A 23,522-nucleotide genomic window follows, 5' to 3' on the forward strand; every position below is an offset into this window, starting at 1 on the left:
TATTTAAACACTATCCTGGGTTTGTGTGCTAGTTATTTTACACTTTAAAATGTGTAAGTTCAAGAAAACACACTCATGAGATATCTTCAGTTGTTTCTTTTATGTTGTATTTCAAAGTCTTTTGTTGTACACTCAAAAACTGCTCGTTTCCTCCTTTATTCAGACTCAGCATGCAGCTCAATTGTTTGGGGTGGTGCCGCCCAGGATTTCCTGCCCTTTTTTTTTTTTTTTGTGGCGTTGGTGATGTCTGGCTGATATCACTGGTACATGGATTCAACATATTCATTTAGTTGGAAAGAAGGGTATTTGATTTCCTTGTTGAAGCACAAGCTAAACTGATTTGGTGGTAGTAGTAGGAAAGATACATAGTCGACTTAAAGACATTTGAGACACAGTGTTGTCAAAAACATGTTTGCTTTTTGCTTTGATTTACTTTAAGTTAATTCAGAGAGATACTCATCATTTTCTTTGTTTCACACATGAGATGGAGAAGTACTGCCCACCTTACACTATAACACACACAGCTGCTTTATATAGACAGGCCATAAATTATTATCATGACATATCGGTGAGATTTAAAAAAAAAAAAAAAAAAAAGTTTATTTTTTATTTTCAACATCATGTAGCCATGTCAAGTTTACTTGTTTTATTACAAATTGTCTCATGTATATTCTGTATTTTATTCTATTTTTTGTATTTCATTGTGCTTTATGTGTTTTATTTACAATGTTTTAGGTATTTTTATAGCTTTTAGAACCCAGTAAAGCTCTGAGGTCAACTGACTCAGGAAACATAGTCAGTCCAGAGTGCAAACTATACATGGTGAAGCAGCTTTAAGCTGTTATGCTACCCACACCTGGAACAAGCTACCAACTAAACTGAAATCAGCCCCAAATGTGAACATTTTTAAATCCAGGACAAAAACCTTCCTGTTTTCATGTGCTTATGAGTAAAGTCTTTTCAATCTTGTCTTTTAAATGCACTTTTTTTGTTTTAATGTCTTGCTTTACTCTATTTTAATTTTAATGTAGGATTTTAATATAAATAATGTCTTTCTTTTATTCTGTGAATGCATTTTAAAGTCACATTTTATCTCTGATGATTTTAATGTCTTTTTGATTTTAATGTAATTTCAATGTCTTGCTTTTGTCATGATTTTTTTTCTGCCTTTGTAAAGCTCTTTGAGTTACCCTGTGTAGGAACAGTGCTATACAAATAAACATGCCTTGCCTTTTATAATGCCTTTTTTATTTTACTGTAGAGCACTTTGGGTCTCTGTGGTTGTTTTAAAGTGCTCTATAAATAAAGTTAGGTTGGATTAGAATTAGAATATTAACAAAAGGTTAACATTAGAGTCATATTTTGGGTGAGACATCATAATCTAAAGCAGGGGTGTCAAACATGCAGCCCGGGGGCCAAATGCGGCCCACGAAAGGTTCCAATCTGGCCCATGGGATGTTTTTGCCAAGTGCAAAAATTCCACAGTCTTGAACTGAATTAAGCTAAAAAAAAAAAATAAATAAATAAAAAATCTTCAATTAAATAAAAAAAAAAAAAAAAAAATCTTGAAGTAAGCCAAAAAAAAATCTTCAATTAAGTAAAAAAAATCTTCAATTAAGTAAAAAAAATTTGAATTAAGCAAAATAAATAAATAAATAAATAAAAATCTTCAATTAAGAAAAAAAAAAACCTATTGAATTAAGCCCCCCCAAAAATCTAGACTTAACAACTCAATTTTTTTTTCTTTGTTTTGGTGCAGAAAATAACATTAAATTATGAAAATATTTACATTTACAAACTATCCTGAAACAATTAAATGTGAATAACCTGAACAAATATGAACAACCTGAAATGTCAAAAGAAAATTAAGCACAATTTTAACAGTTTTCTGCCTGTTACTAAGTATTTAGTGTCTTTGTAGATCTGATCCATAATGCACATGTAGAAATGATAAGTTGAGGCATAATATTGTTAAAATTACACTAAATTTTCTTCCGTTTTTTAATTTAAATTTCAGTTTTTTCAGGTTTGTTTTTTTTTTGGATAATTTATAAAAGTAAGTATTTTCATAATTTAATGTTTGTTTGTTTTTTTTTTACATTTAACCCTTTCATGCATTGTGGTCAATTCAGTGGACAGTTATTCTCTTGTATATTCATAGGTTTTGTTGTTATAGTTCCATATGAGCCAACACAGTGGACACTTATGCAACATCCCATAATACACTGCAATTCATACCATTACAATAACTTTGCTGTTCTTGATAAACCTGATCTGCAGTAACATGTTTAAGTGTAAATCAGTTATTTGTTAGACAAAAAGAGTTGTTTTTTGCATATTATATGAGGTAATAGCGAGCATTAGAGTATGTTAAAATGTGAGAAAACATCAAATTAGCAGCCTTAAAACTGTTTTTATTTCATTGTTTTCATTTTACTTTCTGATATTAGGTTTTAAATACATATTTCTTTACTTAAAAAATTAAATACATGGACATTTTTGTAACTCCATAAAAAAAAACACTCGATCGCAATTTTTTTTTTTTTTTTATGCCTCAGGAGGTATAAACGCAAACAAACAAACAAAAAAATCTTGACTAAGGTTCTCATAAGTCACAGGTGTCAAACATGTGGCCCGGGGGCCAAATCCGGCCCGCCAAAGGGTCCAATCTGGCCCGTGGGATGAATTTATGAAATGCAAAAAACTACACTGAAGATATCAACAATCAATAGTGTTAAAATCATTTTAGGTCAATTCAGTCTAGACCAGTAAAACACTATCATAATAACCTATAAATAATGAAAACCACAAATTTCTCTCTTTGTTTTAGTGTAGTGCGTGGGTTCTCTCCGGGTACTCCGGCTTCCTCCCACCATCCAAAGAATGCACTAATAGGTTAATTGGTTAATCTAAATTGCCCATAGGTGTGAATGTGAGAGTGATTGTTTGTCTCTATATGTCAGCTCTGTGATGAACTGGCGACTTGTCCAGGGTGTACCCCGTCTTCGCCCGTAAGTAGCTGGGATAGGCTCCAAGCGACCCCTGTGACACTAGTGACGATAAAGTGGGTTCAGCAAATGAATGAATGACTGAATGAATGAATGTTTTAGTGTAAAAACTGTAAAATTACACAAATATGTTTACATTTACAGACTAGCCTTTTGCAAAAAACTTCAATAACCTGAAATGTCTTAAGAGAAGTATGCAGAATTGTACCAATATTCTGCCTGTTACTACATGTTTTGTGTATTTGTAGATTCACTGTGATCTGTAAGTTCTGATGCACATGTGTAAATAATAAACTAAAGTGTAATATTGTTAAAATTGCATTTATTTTTCTTCAGAATTTTCGGGATATTCATATTTGTTCATGTTATGTTCAAGTAGAGTTTGTAGATGTAAACTTTTCATTATGGAATTTGACTTTTTTCACTCAAAAACATAGAGAAAACTTTGGTGTTGACATTATTTATCAGTTCTTATCCTATTATTTATATTATTTTACTGGTCCGGCCCACTTTAGATCATATTAGTGTGTATGTGGCCCCTGAACTCAAACGAGTTTGACACCCCTGTCATGAGTCATGCATGAAAGGGTTAAACAAAGACAAAAATTTGGAGTTGTCATTATTTATAGATTATTCTGTTATTATTTTACTGGAGATCAAATCAGGCTGAATGTGGCCCCTGAACTAAAATGAGTTTGACACCCCTGATCTAAAGCATTCACTGATGTGTGCACAAAGCAGGATCTAAACCACAGGTGTCAAACATGCGGCCCGGGGGCCAAATCCGGCCCGCCAAAGGGTCTAATCGGGCCCTTGGGATGAATTTGTGAAATGCAAAAATTACACTGAAGATATTAACAATAAACGGTGTTGAAAATAATTTTAAATCAGGTTCCACATACAGACACATTCAGTCCAGTTAGACTTCAAGTGGGTCAGACCAGTAAAATATTATCATAATAACCTATAAATAATGACAACCCGGGCGACATGGTGGTGCAGTGGTTAGCACTCATGCCTCACAGCAAGAAGGTCCTGGGTTCGATTCCAACACCAGTTGACGGGGGGTGGGACCTTTCTGTGTGGAGTTTGCATGTTCTCCCCGTGTCTGCGTGGGTTCTCTCCGGGTACTCCGTCTTCCTCCCACAATCCAAAAAACATGCACTAATAGGTTAATCGGTTAATCTAAATTGCCCATAGGTGTGAATGTGAGAGTGATTGTTTGTCTCTATATGTTCAGCCCTGCGATGAACTGGCGACTTGTCCAGGGTGTACCCCGCCTTCGCCCCTATGTAGCTGGGATAGGCTCCAAGCGACCCCCGTGACCCTAGTGAGGATAAAGCGGGTTCAGAAAATGAATGAATGAATGAATAATGACAACCCCAAACTTTCTCTTTGTTTTTTGGTGTAAAAAGTTAAATTACAAGAAAATGTTTACATTACCAAACTATACATTTACAAAAAATGTGAATAACCTGAACAAATATGAACAAACAGAAATGTCTTAAGAAAAGTAAATGCAATTTTACCAATATTCTGCCTGTTTCTAAATGTTTTGTGCGATCATAATGCACATGTGTAAATGATAAACTGATAAACCGAGGCATAATATTGTTAAAATTGCACTTGTTTTTCCTAAAAAAATTCAAGTTGTTCATGTTATTCAGATTTTTAAGGAAACTTTGTAGATGTAAACCTGATCATAATAGAATTTTACTTTTTTCACTGAAAATACTTATATTTACAAAACTATTCTTTCACAATAAAATGCAAATAAATACATAAATAAAAACAAAGATGAACAACCCATGTTTAAGTGTAAATCAATTGTTATTTGTTAGACAAGGTTTTTTTTTTTTTTTTTGCATATTATCTCCATGAAGTGAGTATTAGAATATGTTAAAATATGAGAAGACATCAGATTAGCAGCATTAAAAATGTTTTTATTTCATTGTTTTCATATCACTTTCTGATATTGGGTTTTAAACACGTTTCTTTACTTCAAAAATTAAATGCATGGATATTTTTGTAACTCCATAGAAAAAAAAAACAAAAAAAAAAACACTTGATCGCAGTATTTTTTTCATGGCTAAACACTGAAGAAAAAAATCTTGACTAAGGTTCTCATAATTCGTGCATGAAAGGGTTAATTGGGGTTTTTTTGCACTAAAACAAAAAGAAAAATTTTAATTTGTCATTATTTATAGGTTATTAAGTCATTATTTTACTGGTCCGGCCCACTGGAGATCAAATTGGGCTGAATGTGGCCCCTGAACTAAAATGAGTTTAACACCCCTGTTCTAAACAGACCTCTATCTTCTCTGTTAAAGCTTTATACTATAAAAATCACACCCGGAACTCTCCAGATGTTGTTTCCTAGGGGATAAAAGTCCAGTTTGAGGCGGATTGAGAGAGAATAAATCATCTGATTACAATTACCTGTAAATCACATGGAAGCAGTTCTTTCTACTTCAACACCACAGACATCAAGTTTCAGCTTGTTCACTTCTGCAGCCATGGTATTTGGCTCCTTTCTCCAGCGGCCAATGCGCGCACACACCACATGCGCATGCGTAACTGTGTTGGAGTGGAAAAAGAGAACGCGCTGTATCAGAGAGAAAGCGTCCAAGTTAACCGCTATATCTGCCCGAGGATTCATGTCATCAGACCGACAGTACACAGCCCTCCTGTCGCTTATGTGTTTTTTCTTCACGCTCTTTTCTTCAGAGGGATGCGTCTCCATGTTCACATCACATCACTGCTTTGACGCGTGTGAATGCGCCTCAGGCAGACGCTGTTCCTCGTTTTTCTCACGTAGTGAATATTACCAAAACCAACGTGAACTTGGTTGCAACATCACTGTACAGTCCATCAGACCCGATCCAAGGATTAAACCTCATTTGTCGGACAGGATACTGGTGGTAAGTCAAACTGTTAAAGCCCTTTTACCCGTGCCAAAAGCTGTCCATATGTGCGCGTACATGTGTCCAGGGAAGGAAGAGAACTAAAACTGTGATCATGAGTCCGTGTTCTTTTGAGCTAAGATTTAATTCAGATGGTGCTTTTACTTTTAGTGTGAAGAGTTTTAATAGTCAAGAGTGTGGTGGGAGAGAATTGGCATATGTTAAAGATGTTAGTAAAGAAAAAAAAAACATTTTGAGAAAGAAATCAAGGCAAATTTTATTATTGGGAGTTCAATTTTTTCAGTTCTTGCTTTTTGTGTAGTTTAGCAATACTTAAATAAATACATAAATAAATAAAAAATTGCCACACAGACTACCACTCCAGAATAAAGTGCCACACCATTAAATAGTCGTCATGAAATAACCTGTTTAACACAGTATTTCTACCACTATTGAATTTTACAGTTACAGTAAACAAGTATTTATTTTTGACTTGTTTACCACAAATATGGATCTCCATGCTCAATAGATAAGACAGTGGTTCCCAACCTTTTTAGGCTCGTAACCCAATTTTAACATCACAAATTTCTGGTGACCCCAGACATTCAAAACAGAGACTCCCCCCCCCCCCCCCCCCCCCAAAATTCAATTTGTTTTTGATCATGGCATCTGTTAAAGATATTAGTAAAGGACAAAAAGTAAAAAAAAAACAAAAAAAAAAAACATCTATTTTGAGAAAGAAATCAAGGTAGATTTTATTATTGTAAGTCAAAAAATGATCAGTTCTTGCTTTTTATGTAGTTTAGAAATAAATAAATAAATAAATAAATAATAAATAATTGCAACACAGACTACCACTCCAGAATAAAGTGCCACACCATTAAATAGTCATCATGAAATAACCTGTTTAACACAGTACTTCTACCACTATTGAATTTTACAGTTACAGTAAACAAATATTTATTTTTGACTTGTTTACCACAAATATGGATCTCCATGCTCAATAGATAAGGCAGTGGTTCCCAACCTTTTTAGGCTCGTAACCCCATTTTAACATCACAAATTTCTGGTGACCCCAGAGATTCAAAACAGAGACTTTTTTTTCCCCAAAATTCAATTTGTTTTTGATCATGGCATATGTTAAGATGTTAGTAAAGAAAAAAAAAATCTTTTTTGAGAAAGAAATCAAGGCAAATTTTATTAGTGGGAGTTAAATTTTTTCAGTTCTTGCTTTTTGTGTAGTTTAGCAATACTTAGATAGATAGATAGATAGATAGATAGATAGATAGATAGATAGATAGATAGATAGATAGATAGATGCCACACAGACTACCACTCCAGAATAAAGTGCCACACCATTAAATAGTCATCATAAAATAACCTATTTGACACATTCAGTATTTCTACCACTATTGAATTTTACAGTTACAAATATTTATTTTTGACATGTTTACCACAAATATGGATCTCCATGCTCAATAGATAAGGCAGTGGTTCCCAACCTTTTTTGGCTCATAATCCCATTTTAACATCACAAATTTCTGGTGACCCCAGACATTCAAAACAGAGACTTTTTTTTTTTTTTTTCCCTAAATTCAATTTGTTTTTGATCATGTAATAGTTTGCTATACTATGTTGCAAATAAACGTTAACTTTAGATGACATTTAGTCTATATAATGTGTATTGTTATGTACGGAAGCAGAAAAGCCAGGTGTAGATTACTGCACAAAGTGAGAATTTGATTTTCCTTGGTCAGGATATGTACAGTCAGTCCATCTTAGATTTACAAGGCTGACAATTAATACTGAACAAACAATAACTCAAACTATGAATTATGAAAGAGCTGCAGCATCTGAAACCGACCACAATGAAGATTTGAAAGATAAACAGTACCACAGGGCTTCAGTTTCAGCTTCACAGTTTGTCATGTCTTTAATGTATGTGATTGTCTCTCTCAACTCACCATATATTTTTATTAGTAAGTTGTTGTTTTTTTTATCAGTTACTAGAAATTTCAGGTGACCTCATTTGAATTCCAGGCGATCCCACATAGGGTCCCGACCCCAAGGTTGAAAAACACTGAGATAGGGCAACTTGAGGCAAATTGTCAGACCGTTGCCCTTTCTAAGTGAGTGTGCTGTGTGCTCGTCCTTCAGTGAGTCAGTTGAAATCAATCTGGGTTTAAGAAACATGCTTTGGTAGTAGAGACTGGAACACCTGCCCTCTGAGAATGCCTCAGCAATCCACATTCTTGCTGTCACGAATAAAGATAAAAACATCTTATGTGAAGCGAAAGAGATAAAGATGGACAATAAACATGGTGCATCAAATATAGTCTGGTTCTTATCTTGTATCCTCCTTATAAAAGTACCCAACATTATTACCTTTGAGCTTTTAAACAGTTTTATAAAATTTAGTTGAATATGGTCAAAATTCACAGGATACCAACATGACAAATGACACAGAGTGACAGAAATAATACATTTCTGTCTTTGTCCACAAGCAAGGCTTTGAATTTGCTGTTAGAAATCTTTAAAATGTCCTTCACAAACAAGAAGACAATGAATTCGTTGCATTTTTGAAGAGAATTTACAGTCACGTTTGTTGCTTCTTTTTTTTTTTCTTTTCCACAAATGCGGTGAAATGTCAAGCTGTCAGATCTTACTGCACCTTAGCTTTGGAATTTGACAGTGCTTTCTTCTTTCTTTTCATGCAAATGTGTGCGTATCATGTTGTGCAGACGGTAGAACTACAAAAGCCCAAGGAAATCGTGGTTCAGTATGTTAGTGTGGGAAGACTCTGTGATGACCAACTGGAAATGATCAGCTGCTGCCAATGTACAACTGAGCAAAACTTCCTCCATGCAACTAATTAAGACCAGACTCCCCTCCAGAGTAGTGAGTAGTGAGACGAATATACTGAGTCACGATACAGCATGCATGTCTGCGAGTCTGCAGGCTCTCAAGCACAGGGGAAATGCTACACTGTTAGATTTACTGTCGCAGAGCTGCACACAAAGGAGTTCATTTGCAAATCAGTTTGATAGTAAAGATTACAACAAGGGCTGGACAGCAAAAAAACGCAGCATCAATTTGTAACAATTATGGGATCATTTGCAACAGATATGATGTAGTAAAATTCAGCCAAGGCTTTAACTGATGACTATGTGCCATCATCATTTTGTGTTCTAAATGTGTCAATGCATGCATGAATGTCTGAAATTGTCAGTTTATATTGATTTAACCCATAAAGACCCAGTGCTACTTTTGTGGCAGTTCCCATATATTTTTATTCCTCTAAATCACAGGTGTCAAACATGTGGCCCGGGGGCCAAATCAGGCCCGCCAAAGGTTCCATTCCGGCCCTTGGGATGAAAGTGCAAAAATGAACCTGAACAGTCTAGGTCAGGGGTGCCCAACCCTGGTCCTCGAGGGCTACTATCCTGCATGTTTCAGATGTATCCCTCTCCCAGCACACCTGACGGTCATTATCAGGCTTCTGCAGAGCCTGATGATAGGCCTATCATTTGAATCAGGTGGGTTGGAAGAGGGATACATCTAAAACATGCAGGATAGTAGCCCTCGAGGACCGGAGTTGGGCACCCCTGGTCTAGGTTGTCCAAATCCTTTTGGTTCAGGTTCCACATACAGACCAATGTGATCTACAGTAAAAATAACAACACAATAAACCCATAAATAATGACAACTACAAATTTTCTTTGTAAAAAATTATGTGGAAAAAATTTAAGTGAAAAAAATAACATTACACTGTGAAAATATTTACATTTACAAAATTATTCTTTCACAATAAAATGCAAATAAATAAAAACAAAGATGAACAACCTGAAATGTGCAATTTGAACAATATTCTGCCTATTACTAAATGTTTCGTGCATTTATGGATCCACTGTGATCTGTAGTTGTGCTAATAACAGATATAATATTGTAGAAATTGTTCAAATTTTAGTTCCAAACTCCAAAATTGAATGAAAAATGAAATTTGTTTTTTCAGGTTATTCACATCTTTTTTGTAAAATGTAAATATTTTCATAATTTGTTGGGGTTTTTTTTGTACTAAAACAAAAAGAAAAACTTGGATTTGTCATTATTTATAAGTTGTTAAGTCATTATTTTACTGGTCTGGCCCGCTCGAGATCAAATTGGGCTAAATATGGCCCCTGAACCAAAATGAGTTTGACACCCCTGCTCTAAATGTACCCTTTCTAAAGTGATTTATCACCATTTATTGTAATATTATCCTCTGTGTTTAGCATTTTTTCAGTGTAAAACATGTATTTTGTTATATTTAATTCACTAATCACATCCTCCTGAGACCCAGCAATTCATTTCTGTCCTCTGTAGGGGACAAAAGTACAAAAAAAAAAAAAAAAAATGCTGTCCATTGCAAAGGACATTCCATTAAAAAATAAATAAATAGATTAATAATTCTAAAAATGTATCTGAAAAAACAATTGCATTATGCAGTTTCCAATCAAGACAATTATTTAATGTAAAAAAGCTAAAACTTTCACTTTCCTGGGTCTCAGTAGGTTAAAGATGTTCATTAAAGCTCAGATTAAAGTTGAGGGTTATTATATCATAAACAGGAAACTTGAGAAAAAAGTGACTTTTTCATCAAAATATATCATTAACTGAATATAAAACAAGTGTTTCCATCCACTGTCGCTAATCCAACTCCATGGGTTTTACTGGTGAATCAATGTTGTAGAAGATGATGGTGTTTCCACGTTCACTACGGAGCCTCTGAACGTCTAAATGGGTCATATCTGATGACCATGAAAAGATGAATAACTGTATTTTACATCAATTATTTACATGTATTGATAGGATTAGTGGATCAACACATATTAAACAGTTTAGATCAGTAGAAGACTTTGGATGTTTGGGTCTTTATGGGTTAATAGGAGAAAAGCATAGAGCACTTTGGTCCATTAACAAATCAATTCTGAGAGATATAAATTTATGATGAACCCATTAAAGAAATTTAATGAGAAACTACTGAAAATGAAAAAAACATAGTGGTAAAATGACCTTCTCTGTAGGTATACACCTCAGTTTTACTTTCTACTCTGGTTCCTCATTTAAAGATGCTGTGTGCCATGCCAACGTGTTTTTTTTTTATATAAAATGGTTTGATTATGTCCTGCACTTTGTTTCTGTTTTTTTTTTTTTTTTTTTTTTTTCTCATATAAAAGCATTCAAAATGTCACAAATGGGCACCAGATTTAGCTTCCCTGACTGGATTAAATTCTTGGATTATGTGTTTGAGAGGTGATTTTCCATTGTGAGCAGACGGCACATGTGATTGTCTTTAGAGTGTAGCCGTGGTTGAGAGAAATCAGATGGTAGGTGAAAGAGCTTTAGAGAAGAAGGTCATTTTTTTTTTTTTTTTTTTTTTTTTGTCATTTATGTGTGCGCTGAGTGCACTGCAAGATATTATAGTCTACAACTTTACAGCCAGACCATTAAATCTTACAATAAATCTGAGGGACTTGTAATGTGTAAAGTATGCTACCGGAACTGTAGTCTATATGCAACGCTGAAACCTCAAACATCAATGAATCTGTATGATTTAATAGGAATGAAAGTTACATTATTTGTGTAGATCTTTCCTCACAGCTATTCTTAGAAAATACAAAGCCCTCCTTTTGATTGCTAAGGTGTTAGATAATGTTACACATTAGCCCTTTATAGAGCACTCAGAAATACTCATAGTGTGTTATTGGAGGACTTAATAAGACTTTAATACCCCGCCCCCTGAATGGGAGGCAAGGGGTATTATTACCTGTGCCTGGAGGTGTTGTGATCGCTTTGCTTTGTGTGCATGCGTGCATGTGTGTTTGTTTGTTAGCAAGATAACTCAAAAAGTTATGGACAGATTTTCATGAAATTTTCAGGAAATGTTGATACTGGCAGAAGGAAGAAATGATTAAATTTTGGTGGTGATCGGGGGATTAGTACCCCTAATAGTATCCTGTGAACTCTGGCATAAGATCTCATGGTGAGCTGATGTAACAATCATATTATTGCTTCCCTGTTCCCGCATTAGTTGGGGGGTGGCCCGATCACCACCAAAATTTAATCATTTCTTCCTTGTGCCAGTATCAATATTTCCTGAAAATTTCATGAAAATCCGTCCATAACTTTTTGAGTTATCTTGCTAACAAACAAACAAACAAACAAACAAACAAACACACACGGGAGGCAGATCTGTCCTGGCAGAGGTCTCTGCTCTCCGAGTGCTTTTCTTGTTTTTGGTTTGGTTTGTTTGTTTGTTAACACTCTAGCAGCAAAACTGTTCATTAAATTTACACTAAATTTGGTTTATAGATCGCCAGTGACCCAGAATAGATCTCATTACATTTTGGGAAAAGTAGGTCAAAGTTAATTTTTTTTTTTTAATGAATTTAACAAAATTTTTTCCCCATTTACTTATAATAGGCAAATGTTCACATGTCTGTAGCAGCAAAACTATTAACAGAATTCATACCAAATTGACGTTATAGATTGCCAGTGACCCAGAGTGGATCTCATTACATTTTAGGAACAGTAGGTCAAAGTTCAAATTTTTTATGAATTTTTAAAGTCTTCCCATTTACTTATAAACATTTACTTATAATGGGCAAAATATGTGCGAGGGGCGGGGTTTGTTTTTCCTGGCACCACTGGTTACTTTTGTGAAATTTTTCAAAATGTATTATTGTTATGTAGAAAATAAAGGTCAATGAAGTTACCATATTTGGTTCCTTACCCATAAGTGGCAAAAAAAACCCAAAACGAAACAAAAAAACAAGAAGTAAATCTAAAAAATACAAGAAAAATATATGTAAAGTAAAAGGAACATGTATTTTACAACATTAGAACGTGACTTTTCGAACATTAGACCAACATAAGTGCTGATCCACACCCCTGTCCACATCCACATTTGTCCCTTTGAACATCATTCCTTACATCAGTACCATTACTTCATGGTACCTAACAAAGCAGGTACACTCACTCTTCATGCAGAGGTGGACCTTACAGACCCTGTAGACCACATTAGACCTGAGATTGATGACTCACTGTCCTCACTGGAACTGTTGCTGTCACTGTCTTGTAATGTATTTGGAAATGACCAAAAACAGACACTTGCCTGATAAAGGGATAAGAAACATTTGTTATTGTTGTTATTAAAGCTTTAATTTTATGAATGAAGATAAGTATTGGTTTCTGATGATGCTCTGTATGACATTAGAAGCTTTCTTAGTCCTCTGGAATTTAAGAGGAAGTGGCTTTAACTAACTAATTTACTGACAATATTTTCCCATGGAGTGCTTTTGCCGGAATTACTTCCACAGTGGTAGCTGTCTGACTCATCTCTAATCACTACAGTGTGTGACTAAGCTCTTTAAGTGGTCTGTCTGCATTTCTTTCGGGATCTGAGGTTAGACTCACAGCATTTAAAGCTTTAAGAACATCTGCGGTGAAGGGCATTTCTTTTTGACAGGGCTAAATCTCACTCTGCCGCTGCTCTGTTGGTCCCTCACATCTTAACGGCTGCTGCCAGCGTCCCTCACGGAATCACACTACCCAACACTTGACCTCCTCTGCTCTCCTAGCCAGTCCCCCCCCCAGCCCTCCCCTCCTCCTCCCTCAGTGCCGCAACACAATCAACCATTGTGATGCTCTTTTCTTTTAGCCTGCGGTGTCTGTGAGGAGGTTCTTTGCCTCCTGTTTGGGACCATCAGTGTATCCAGCTGTTGAAGGTCCCTCAGTTATGATCAGGATGGATGTGACATCTCGGATCTTGTACAGGATGTTGATTAGAGGGCTGTATGCTATAAAAAAAGACGGAAACTATCCCCTATCAGGACTACATGTACTGATAGCTCCGCTGCATCCGTCTCGGAGCTCTAATTACATATTACGTTTCCATTATGAAATTATGTCGGTCTTGCATGTTTAAAGTTTCCACTTTTGGAGTCACTTTCCTTTCAAAGCTGCATTTTTTTCCTGTTACTACAGGGAGGAGCACTGACTAATTACATCTGAACCGCAAGGACAAATTCACTGAAAATGAAAGAAGGAAAAGGTAAGATTTTCAGTCTGGTTTTTGACGTGTACTCTGTGGCTGTTTAGTGGACATTTAGACTGCAATTACCATAATGAGATAATAATAATAACAATAATAATAACCCATATCCATCCATTATTTACATGATCTCAACATGCTTTGATTCTGTTCTGGCAATAGGAGAAAAAAAATAGCCAACAAGATCTACTCGACCTCTCAGTATTTGTATTTAATCTGCCCATTCCTCCAAAACCAAACAATTTTAATGTACGATGATATATACTGTAGCAAAGAAAAGCAGAATACAATGAAAGATTTTGAACTAGTAACAGTGATTGTTTTATTACTTTACTTAAAAGTCCAACAAGTAAGATTTATGGTGATTTTAGGGGGATATAAATGAAAAAATTGAATATAATAATCATTACTGTGTTATCATTTTTTTGTATAATGACATAAATGAGAGGTGTTTTAGTTTCCTTTATGTTGAGTTGTTTGTATTTGCAGAGTGAGTGGACATTTGTGTTGACTACCTGTAAAGTAAACGTAATCAAAGTTACCGGAATATAGTCCAGTTGTTTATAATTTTAGTCAAAGCTATTAATACAAAACAAAATTTAAAAAAGATGTTTGCTTAAAAAAAAAAAGAGGAAGGTACCTTTTAAATTATCTTCCATCCAGATTCTTTAGTGATTTCATAATTTCTAAAACAATAACTCAGGAAATAAACAGCACTGCTTCATATCCGTTCAGGAGGAAAACACACCCAATCTATTATAAGACAAAAGAGACCTTCCCCTGGTCCAGGAGGCATCACATTCATATCATATCCTCTCTTTTATGAAATGCCACAATTTTTTTTTTTTTTACTTAGAAAGGCTTGAGTGTCCACATATTCTGCAGTCAAATCCACAGAAGGTCCCTGTGGTTGTGTGAATCGATCATGTGGTTTCCAATCTTTCGCTGTCTCCATATTTTGGCAGCATGGTATACTCGTAGATTTACAGCAGTATTACATTACTGTTGTTGCAATGTAGCAAGTACATGAGCACACATGCACAACTTAAAATAGACCTTCAGCTGTGCACACCTCAGTTCCCTCTTGATTTCTAGTGATGTGTTGCTTCTCACAGTGTCATCAATATTCAGTGTAACAATTTGGGTTTCAACGGCTCAGGGCACTGCTAAAAAAAAAAAAATAAAAATTGTGGATAAGTGCACTGTGCATTGAATTGTTAGCTGTGTATAGATTTAAAGGCTTTTTAATCTGATTTAAGCCGTAATCTGAGCCCAAGCGCTTTTAAAACACAGCAGAACCCAGAACACAGTGCTGAAGGTGATGTGATGGTGCAGGATTGCAAACGTCCTTCACATCGAGGCCCGAGTGTGTCATTCCCGTATGATCCTCTTAAACTTATCAGCCTTCATCTCCCTAATACTCTCTCTTTTTCTTTTTGTTTCCCTCTGCTTTCTCCCCCTCTTTTATGTTACTCTTTGACCTCTTTACATGATCGTGTGCATGCCTTTTTTTCGTTTTTTCTCGACCACTCCTATTTCCTCAAACCTTAAGGTCTGGGTTGTGTTTGTGAAAGAGTGTTACCCACTATGACTCAAAACCTGAAATGACTATTATTTTGTTTCCCTTTTATCTTATCTTCTCAGAACTGAGGGACACTATAAAAAAAGTGTTAAAACAGTGTCATTTGTCTTTTCTCTACCCATCACTAGGATAACATCATGTGATGTGTGGACATGACAGAACCAAGGAGCATGTGAAGATGTCCCAGAAGGCAACTAAAAGTAAGATTTTTTGTTAGTGGTAGCTGACGAAATCTGCACATAGACGATTTTCTTCATTAGCTGTTGTTAATGTTGTCAATGCGATTTATTGTGAGTATACAGGAGATTATTTACAACTGACTTTTTTGTCTTTGTTATGAAGCAAATCACCATTCTTGTATGTAATGAACAAAGAATTAAGAACCATTATGACTTTTTTGATAGATAGATAGATAGATAGATAGATAGATAGATAGATAGATAGATAGATAGATAGATAGATAGATAGATAGATAGATAGGGTCCAATCAAGCAGTGAACATCAACATGAAAAAGTAAATTTGCAGACATCATTTATCAAGTGGCCTCATATTTTTAGCTAAAAATCTTGATTTTATGGAACTGTTATCCATTTTAAAATACCACTTGTAGAAAAAAAATTACAACCAATTTTATCGTTTGTGCTTTTTATACCACAGCCATAGCTCAAATTTGACACTAAAAATTATATCTAAAAAATTAGAAAATGTATTCAGTCTGTTGATTATATAGATGATTAAGTTTCAAGTATTAGATTTTCATTATTTTGTAAATATTATTGATATTTATGAGTTTGAACATTGTGAGTTGCTTAGAAGGTCCTGTCCACGTGTTACCACAAAAATACCAATTTTTAATTTTCAAGTTATTTATAATTCAGGTATTTTAGTGAAACTTTCAGTAAATAATGATCTTTTGATACATTTTGTGTGATGCATACAATGGTAAAGAGTCTTCCACGTGTTACTATGGCAGCCTGTCCATGTGTTACCACATTCTCATATCAATAAAACAGAGACTTTTCAATATTTTACTCCAAAATTTATTTTCAGCATAGTTGAACATAATATCTAAAAGGTTTTGTCCTACTTGAAATCAATTTCTGTCAAGAACCGCATGTTTTGAATGTTTGCGTAAAGCTTAAAAAAATTGCTATCCGTTTCAAGTCCACGTGTTACCGAACAGTAATTTGACATTTTTCACCTAAAAATTGTATTTCCCCAAATTTAGTTATACATAATGTTAAAGTGCTTATAAAAACCTGCTCAAATATGTGTAATACATGCATATAAGTTACTCTGCTTACCTGACAGAGACTGTTGAACACAAAATGTATGTACGTGCTACTGATTGATCGGACCCATAAGCAGTATAGAAGTATAAAAACATAAAAAAATAAAAAGCAGTATAGAAACAGTTAACATTATGGCCATCATAATTTATACTGAGCCATTTCAAGTGCTACCTGGTAGATGAACAACTTTTGCAAAGCTAGTCTTATTCAGTGTTATGCTTCTGGCCACACAAGAGGATTCTGTTTCCGTCAGATACTTGTAAAATGCTCAAAGTCAGAGCTCGGCGATCTGTTTTATATCAGTTATGCACAATTTTGACCCAGCAATGGTTCACTGTAGGCTTTAGCATAAATATTCTTCTGTCTCTAGATGACTCTTCACTGTTTCCATCCTCCGCAGCAGAACAAGCAAATAATTTCATAAAGATATAATTCATTTCCTGACCACAGAACTATAGAATTAATTATTTCAACATATAGAATTATAATTTCAGCATAATAATACCATAGCACGTAGTTTTTTTTTTCTTCTAATTATGTGAACTGTGAGCTGCTGTAAGTCTATCTTGTTTTGAAAAGTGTCTTATACCTGTAAATGTCTGCTACTGAAGGATAAGATAAAATGATAAATTAATGTGTTTAATCTTGATTTTGTTTTCTGAAAATGGCAAAAAATACCAAAATTGCAAAATTCATGTAATATTACCACTACTACTACTACTACTACTAATGATAATAATAATAATCTTTATGTAGCACTTTTAAAAACAGCCATTTACAAAATTACCAATAGCGAAGAATCAGCATCAACACACAATCCCGATAAGTGTTATAAAAGTAAGTAAGACCGAAGTAACTCAAGTAAATAAATTCCTCTGAACTCTTTATTTTTCTTGCAACCTGTTTACTTCTTATAAAATATTAATTGTGAATGTGTTTCTCCAGTCATATACAGCGCATAGTTTTAGTAAAGAATGAATGTATTTGAGCTAAGCTTTGTGTTCAGTTTATGTGCCCATAACATTGAAAAAATCAGGATTACATTTTTTTGTCCATAGTACTCAGTTCTTAGATAGACCATAATGTAACTGTGACCAGGGTACGTGGCAGTGTTTCCTGTAAACCTGTACATTTGCCTGTATTCATATTCATTTCATTTCCATGTTTCAGTACTGATACTACACCTGTTTCAAACTGAAAAAGTCACGTTTTGTGTATTTCTTCAAAACTGTTTAGTTAACTGACATCACACTTCTTTTCAGAGTGTCTGTTATTGAGATTGTTTGTGCATTTTGAATGAAACTGAAATTGGATGTTGACACTTTGAGACCATGTTGTGTCATATGCAAAAGGTAATACATGTTTCTTATTACCTCTGCCAAGGAGGTTATGTTTTCATTGGGGTTTGTCTGTCTGTTTGTTAGCAAGATAAGGCAAGGCAGCAAGGTTATTATCGTTAACGAAAACTAACCAAATGATGAAAACTAGACTTTTAAAAACATTTTCGTTAACTGAAACAAATAAAAACTATAATTAAAAGAAAAAACGATAACTAACTGAAACTGTATTGTGTGCTTACAAAACTAACTAAAACGGATAAAAATTATGGATAAAAAATTCCCTTCGTTTTCGTCTTTGTCAACGTTGGATTGATACGAAATTGATTTATTTTCCTCAAGCAATTTTAGCTAGCGGCACCATATGATATTTAACGGTCCGACACTTCTCGTCACTTGTGGTTTCCAGTCGTCTTCTGGTTCCCACTCTACCTGGAAACATGGAGACTAAAGTTGGGAGAAAGCAGCAGAGTCCTGTCTGGGATTTATTTGAATACAACTGAGAAGAAGAGAAAATATATTTTAAAAAAAAAACAACTAAAACTAAACTAAAACTAAGCATTTAGAAAATAACAAAAACTAATAAAAACTAGCCAACCTGCTCTAAAAACTAAAACTAACTGAATTAGAGAAAAAAAGTCAAAACTAAATAAAACTAAACTATAATGAAAAATCCAAAACTATTATAACCTTGCAAGGCAGGTTTATTTCTATAGCACATCTCATATACAAGACAGTTCAAAGTGCTTTACATAAAACATTAAAAGCTTTACAGCAGGGAAGCAATAAAAAGTATGGGTATGAGAGATAAAGAAAAAAGAAAAGATGAAAAACAACAGATAGATAGATAGATAAAACAGATAAACAGATTAAAACTTTAGGCTTAAAAGAGACAGTGCAGATCTGAACTTCTGAATAAGAACTCTATTCAAATGCAGCTGAGAACAGGGGGGGGTCTTTAACCTGGATTTAAATAAACTGTGTTTCAGTTGATCTGAGGCTTTCTGGGAGTTTGTTTTAGATAACTCAAAAAGATATGGATGGATTTTGATGAAATTTTCAGGAAATGTTGATACTGGTACAAGGAACAAATGATTAAATTTTGGTGATGATCGGGGAGAACACTGATCTGCCTTGGTGGAGGTCTGAGCTCTTTGAGTGCTTTTCTAGTTAACGTTGTTGCGTTTTGCTTGTTTCTGTCTTCTGTGTCTGCAGCATGGTGGCTTAGGCTTCTCCCGGTTCTCCTGTTCTTCATCTCCTTCATCACATACTACTGTTCCTACGCCTTACTTCAGAGGTAATTACACACAAGCTAACATAACCATTTCCACTGCTTTGGTAGTGAGGTCACACGGCTGCAGAAATGCCCATATCTGGCAGAAAAGTCAGCTCATGAGGTCTGTGCTGAGCTGTGCTGAGTCACTAAAAGTGAAGTAGTCTGAGCTGTCGGTCACTTTAGACCTTCTCAATGTGCCCCTTATTGCACTTTTTTGACTGGTCTGGATACAGTTACTGGCACACTTGGTTTTTATGTATTCCGCAGTAATTTTCATGCCAGTTGTGGTGATTGTCAGTGTGTCTGTCTTGCAGCTATGGAGGCACCAGCAAGTCTCTGAACAGTAGCAAGTCGCTGTGTGGTGGCTGGCTAACCCAGAAGAAGTGGGAGAGCCTTAACTTTAAGTGAGTAATGGCATGTCTGTTTTTTTTTTTTTTTCTTCAAACTGCAGGGAGTGGACGGCTTATTAAGGGAGGATGAGATGCCAACATTTTTATGTGAATTTAAGGTGCCAGGTTCCCCAGGACTCTTCTGGCCTGGTCTTTACCAGGCAAAAAAAAAAAAAAGTATGTTTTAGTGAAAAAGAGCAGGACTTATTTAACCCTTTCATGCATGAATTATGTGAACCTTAATCAAGATTTTTTTTCCTTAGTGTTTTTATTCTTCTTTAGGCATGAAAAAAAAACAATATGATTGAATTTTTTTTTTTTTAAATCAACCTGTTTTTCATGGAGTTACAAAAATGTCCACTCAGCTACACCATGAATTTTATTCTTGAAGCAAAGAAACATGTATTTAAAACCCAATATCAAAGTGATATGAAAACAGTGAAATGAAACCATGTTTAATGCAGCTAATCTGATGTTTTCTCACATTTTAACATATTCTAATACTAGTTATTACTCACCTCATGGAGATAATATGCAAAAAATAAATATTAACAATTTATTTCCACTCAAGAACCTATCAAGAACAGCAAAGTTACAATAATGATATGAATTGCAGTTTATGAGATGATGCGTAAGTGTCCACTGTGTTGGTTGATATGGAACTAAAACAACAAAACCCATGAATATACAAGAGTAAAGCTGTAGAGTAACTGTCCGCTGTAGTGACCACTATGCATGAAAGGGTTAAAGAAAAAAAAAAAAAAAAAAAACCCTTTCCATTTAAATCATGATTACAGTAAGCTTTAGTAATTCAACTGGAAAGTCTTGATGAAATAGTTGAGAGGGAGGGCTGATAAAAAAAGCCACTACTGCTATAAAGTGCTCTTGATAAAGTTGCATTTCTGGAGGTAGACAATAGCTTGTTTGTCCTCCTCAGGTTCTGCCTTGTTAAGTAGTCATTGTTCCACATCCACGAACCACTTCTCAGCTGTTTGCCTCTGCACCTCTGCACTTATGTTACTGTGAGTCCTTTTATGTGTTCCATTACAAAATAGTGTTATGATCTCCAGCTGTGCTTTGTGCCATCCTTCAGTCACTGTTTATTAATTCATCTCAGTAGACCTGTCACAGCCACATCTGACCTTTAAAACAGTCAAATCGTAACACTTTAGTTTATCCCTGTAACAGAGGGTGATTTGCATTCTTAAATCACTTCACTGTTTGGTCCTTTTGGACTTAGGGACCCCCTCCAGGCAATCACAGTGACATTTCTTTAAATAGAGACCTCTCCTGAGCTTTATCCTGATCTCCTGCAGAGAGCTAGTTGGCACACAGAAAGTAATAAACGTCTCTGGGACTTCTTGTCAGTGACATTAGGCCATAAAGAGGTGGAGTCTACAGCCAGCGAATGCAAAAATCAACCGTTTCACATATTACAACCTGCCACATTCGTCTCACTCCGTAGACTCTGTGAATGTTATTGTTTTCTTTCGCCTTTCCTAAGCGATGAAATGCCAGCAGAGGACTTTAATAAGGGAAATTGCTATTGAATGACATCATGTAAATGGTTGGTTTGCTTATAATGAGTCTGGTTTACCTGCCTAATAGATACCAGAACATTTGGGAACATTAAGGCCTCCTCAGTCAAGCTGTTTTCCATGTGCTCCTATGAACATGGTACTCATTGGCAGCGCAGATGGTATTGTCTATTGTGTGGTTCGAAAAGCCCTGAAACAGTCAAAGTTTTCTCCTTCCTCGCTGTCTTCGTCATTCGTATTCTGCCTCCTCTCGAAGCCACAAAACCTCCTGTAATATAATTCATCTCTGCAGCGAAACCCTGTGCGCAGTAATATGTTGTAATAATTTCTGTTCTGATGTTTCCCATGCAGCATTAGTAGGCAGAAGGAGCTCTTTCTGAAACTGGAGGATTTCTTCTGGCGAGAGCATCTGTCAAAGCTAGTATTACCATATGGCATTAAGGGCAGTGGTATGTTGACATTATCCTCTATTTTTTTGTGTTTGGTTTTGGTCAGCACATGTCTAACAGTCTGATGCTAGCTCTTCTTTAATAGTAGCGAATGGTTTTAATTTAATCACATCCTTTGACGTCCTTTGACTGCACTTTATGCCTGGAAACTGCCATTAAAAATGAACTGATGAAATACAGTAAAAATGTGCTTAAAATTCTATATTATTTTATTGCTTTAGCCCTATCAGCCCGCCCGCAGGATGAAAAAATTATATTAATATTCATCTACTATAAAAATATAATAAATCAGGACAATGGATGTTTTTTTCAACTTTTGCTCAAAGTTTAGACCCTAATGTTAATAAAAGTACATCAAAAGTGTATTTTAGTGCAAACTTTAATGTTCAAACATGATTTTTAATCTTTGGGGGGGGAAATATATGCTATTAAAAATCTCCGACACAAACAGTTAATTTATGCATATCATCGTCAATCCAGCCGAAAAAAAACAGGCGAGGAAAAAAAATTCTAATTTCTCTTTTAGTTTGTTACAGTTTACTCAGGCATAGTAGTAGATACAATATTTTAGACAATGGGAATAGATTCTGTGAGGTCTCTAAATGTCCAGTGACACCAAGAACATCCATATGAACCTTATTATTATAAGTATTATAAGTAATTCTTCATTTACTTTGGGTATGTCTTTTTAGGCGTTTTTACCCTGAAAATATGGTCAGGGTTAAACAGGTTAATGAATTTAATCGAGGTCTTCTCTCATTATATTAACCCATAAAGACCCAATGCTACATTTGTGTCAGTTCCCAAATGAATTCTCTCTATTTAAACTTTCTTAAGTGATTTATTACCATTTGTTATTATATTATCCTCTGTATTTTTGCATTTTTAAGTGTATATCAGGTATTTTCCTGTATTTAATTCACTGATCGTGTAGATGTTTGTCAAAACTCAGATTAAAGTTGAAAATTATTATATCAGAAACAGAGAAAAGTGAGGAAAAAGTGACTTTTTCAGCAAAGAATGTAAAAACAAGCATCTCCATCCACTGTCAGTGATCCAACTCCGTGGGTTTTACTGGTGAATCATTGTTGTAGAAGATGACAGTGTTTCCGCGTTCACAATGGAGCCTCTGAACATCCAAATGGGTCATATCTGACGACCATGAAAAGATGACGAGCTGTATTTTACACCAATTATTTACATGAATTGATAGGATTACTTGAACAACAGTTACTTCACTTTTTATATCAGTAAATGATATTGGTCACTAGTGGCTGTTTGGGTCTTTATGGGTTAAAATAAAGGTTGAATGAATGAATAAATGAATGCTACAAATGAACTTCTATTATTCTTGAAAACTCCTTGGACAGAAATTAGAAACAGACAGATTCTATGGCTGTAAAAACCAGCGTGTTAATTTTCCCAGTACTAATATAGGGCAGTATCTGACAGTGACCCTGACAGAGACCCAAACAACAACAACAACAACCCAAACAAGTTAAAGGCACTCTGCAAATCTGACTTTAGAGCCATCTTTTGACCTCCTTTGACTGCACTTTATGCCTTGAAACTATAATCAAAAATGAACTGATGGGGAAAAAAAGAAAAAATACTAACCTCTATAAACAGGCACCTACTGTTATGCATGCTATTTG

General features: G+C 35.0%; 1 protein-coding gene across 1 annotated transcript in view; it reads left to right on the forward strand.

Moving 5' to 3' along the window:
* The first annotated feature begins 5,576 nt into the window (after positions 1–5,576).
* Positions 5,577–23,522, forward strand: part of st3gal4 (ST3 beta-galactoside alpha-2,3-sialyltransferase 4) — a 42,819-nt gene continuing 24,873 nt past the window's right edge. Inside the window, exons 1-6 of the mRNA XM_030152849.1 lie at positions 5,577–5,929; positions 13,937–14,003; positions 15,714–15,785; positions 19,431–19,512; positions 19,806–19,895; positions 21,770–21,867. Of these exons, the coding sequence (XP_030008709.1) occupies positions 15,728–15,785; positions 19,431–19,512; positions 19,806–19,895; positions 21,770–21,867 (328 nt within the window). The 5' untranslated portion in view covers positions 5,577–5,929; positions 13,937–14,003; positions 15,714–15,727. The remainder of the gene's footprint in view (positions 5,930–13,936; positions 14,004–15,713; positions 15,786–19,430; positions 19,513–19,805; positions 19,896–21,769; positions 21,868–23,522) is intronic.

This window comes from Sphaeramia orbicularis, chromosome 13 (assembly GCF_902148855.1).
Source record: "Sphaeramia orbicularis chromosome 13, fSphaOr1.1, whole genome shotgun sequence".
In the NCBI taxonomy this organism is placed as follows: domain Eukaryota; kingdom Metazoa; phylum Chordata; class Actinopteri; order Kurtiformes; family Apogonidae; genus Sphaeramia; species Sphaeramia orbicularis.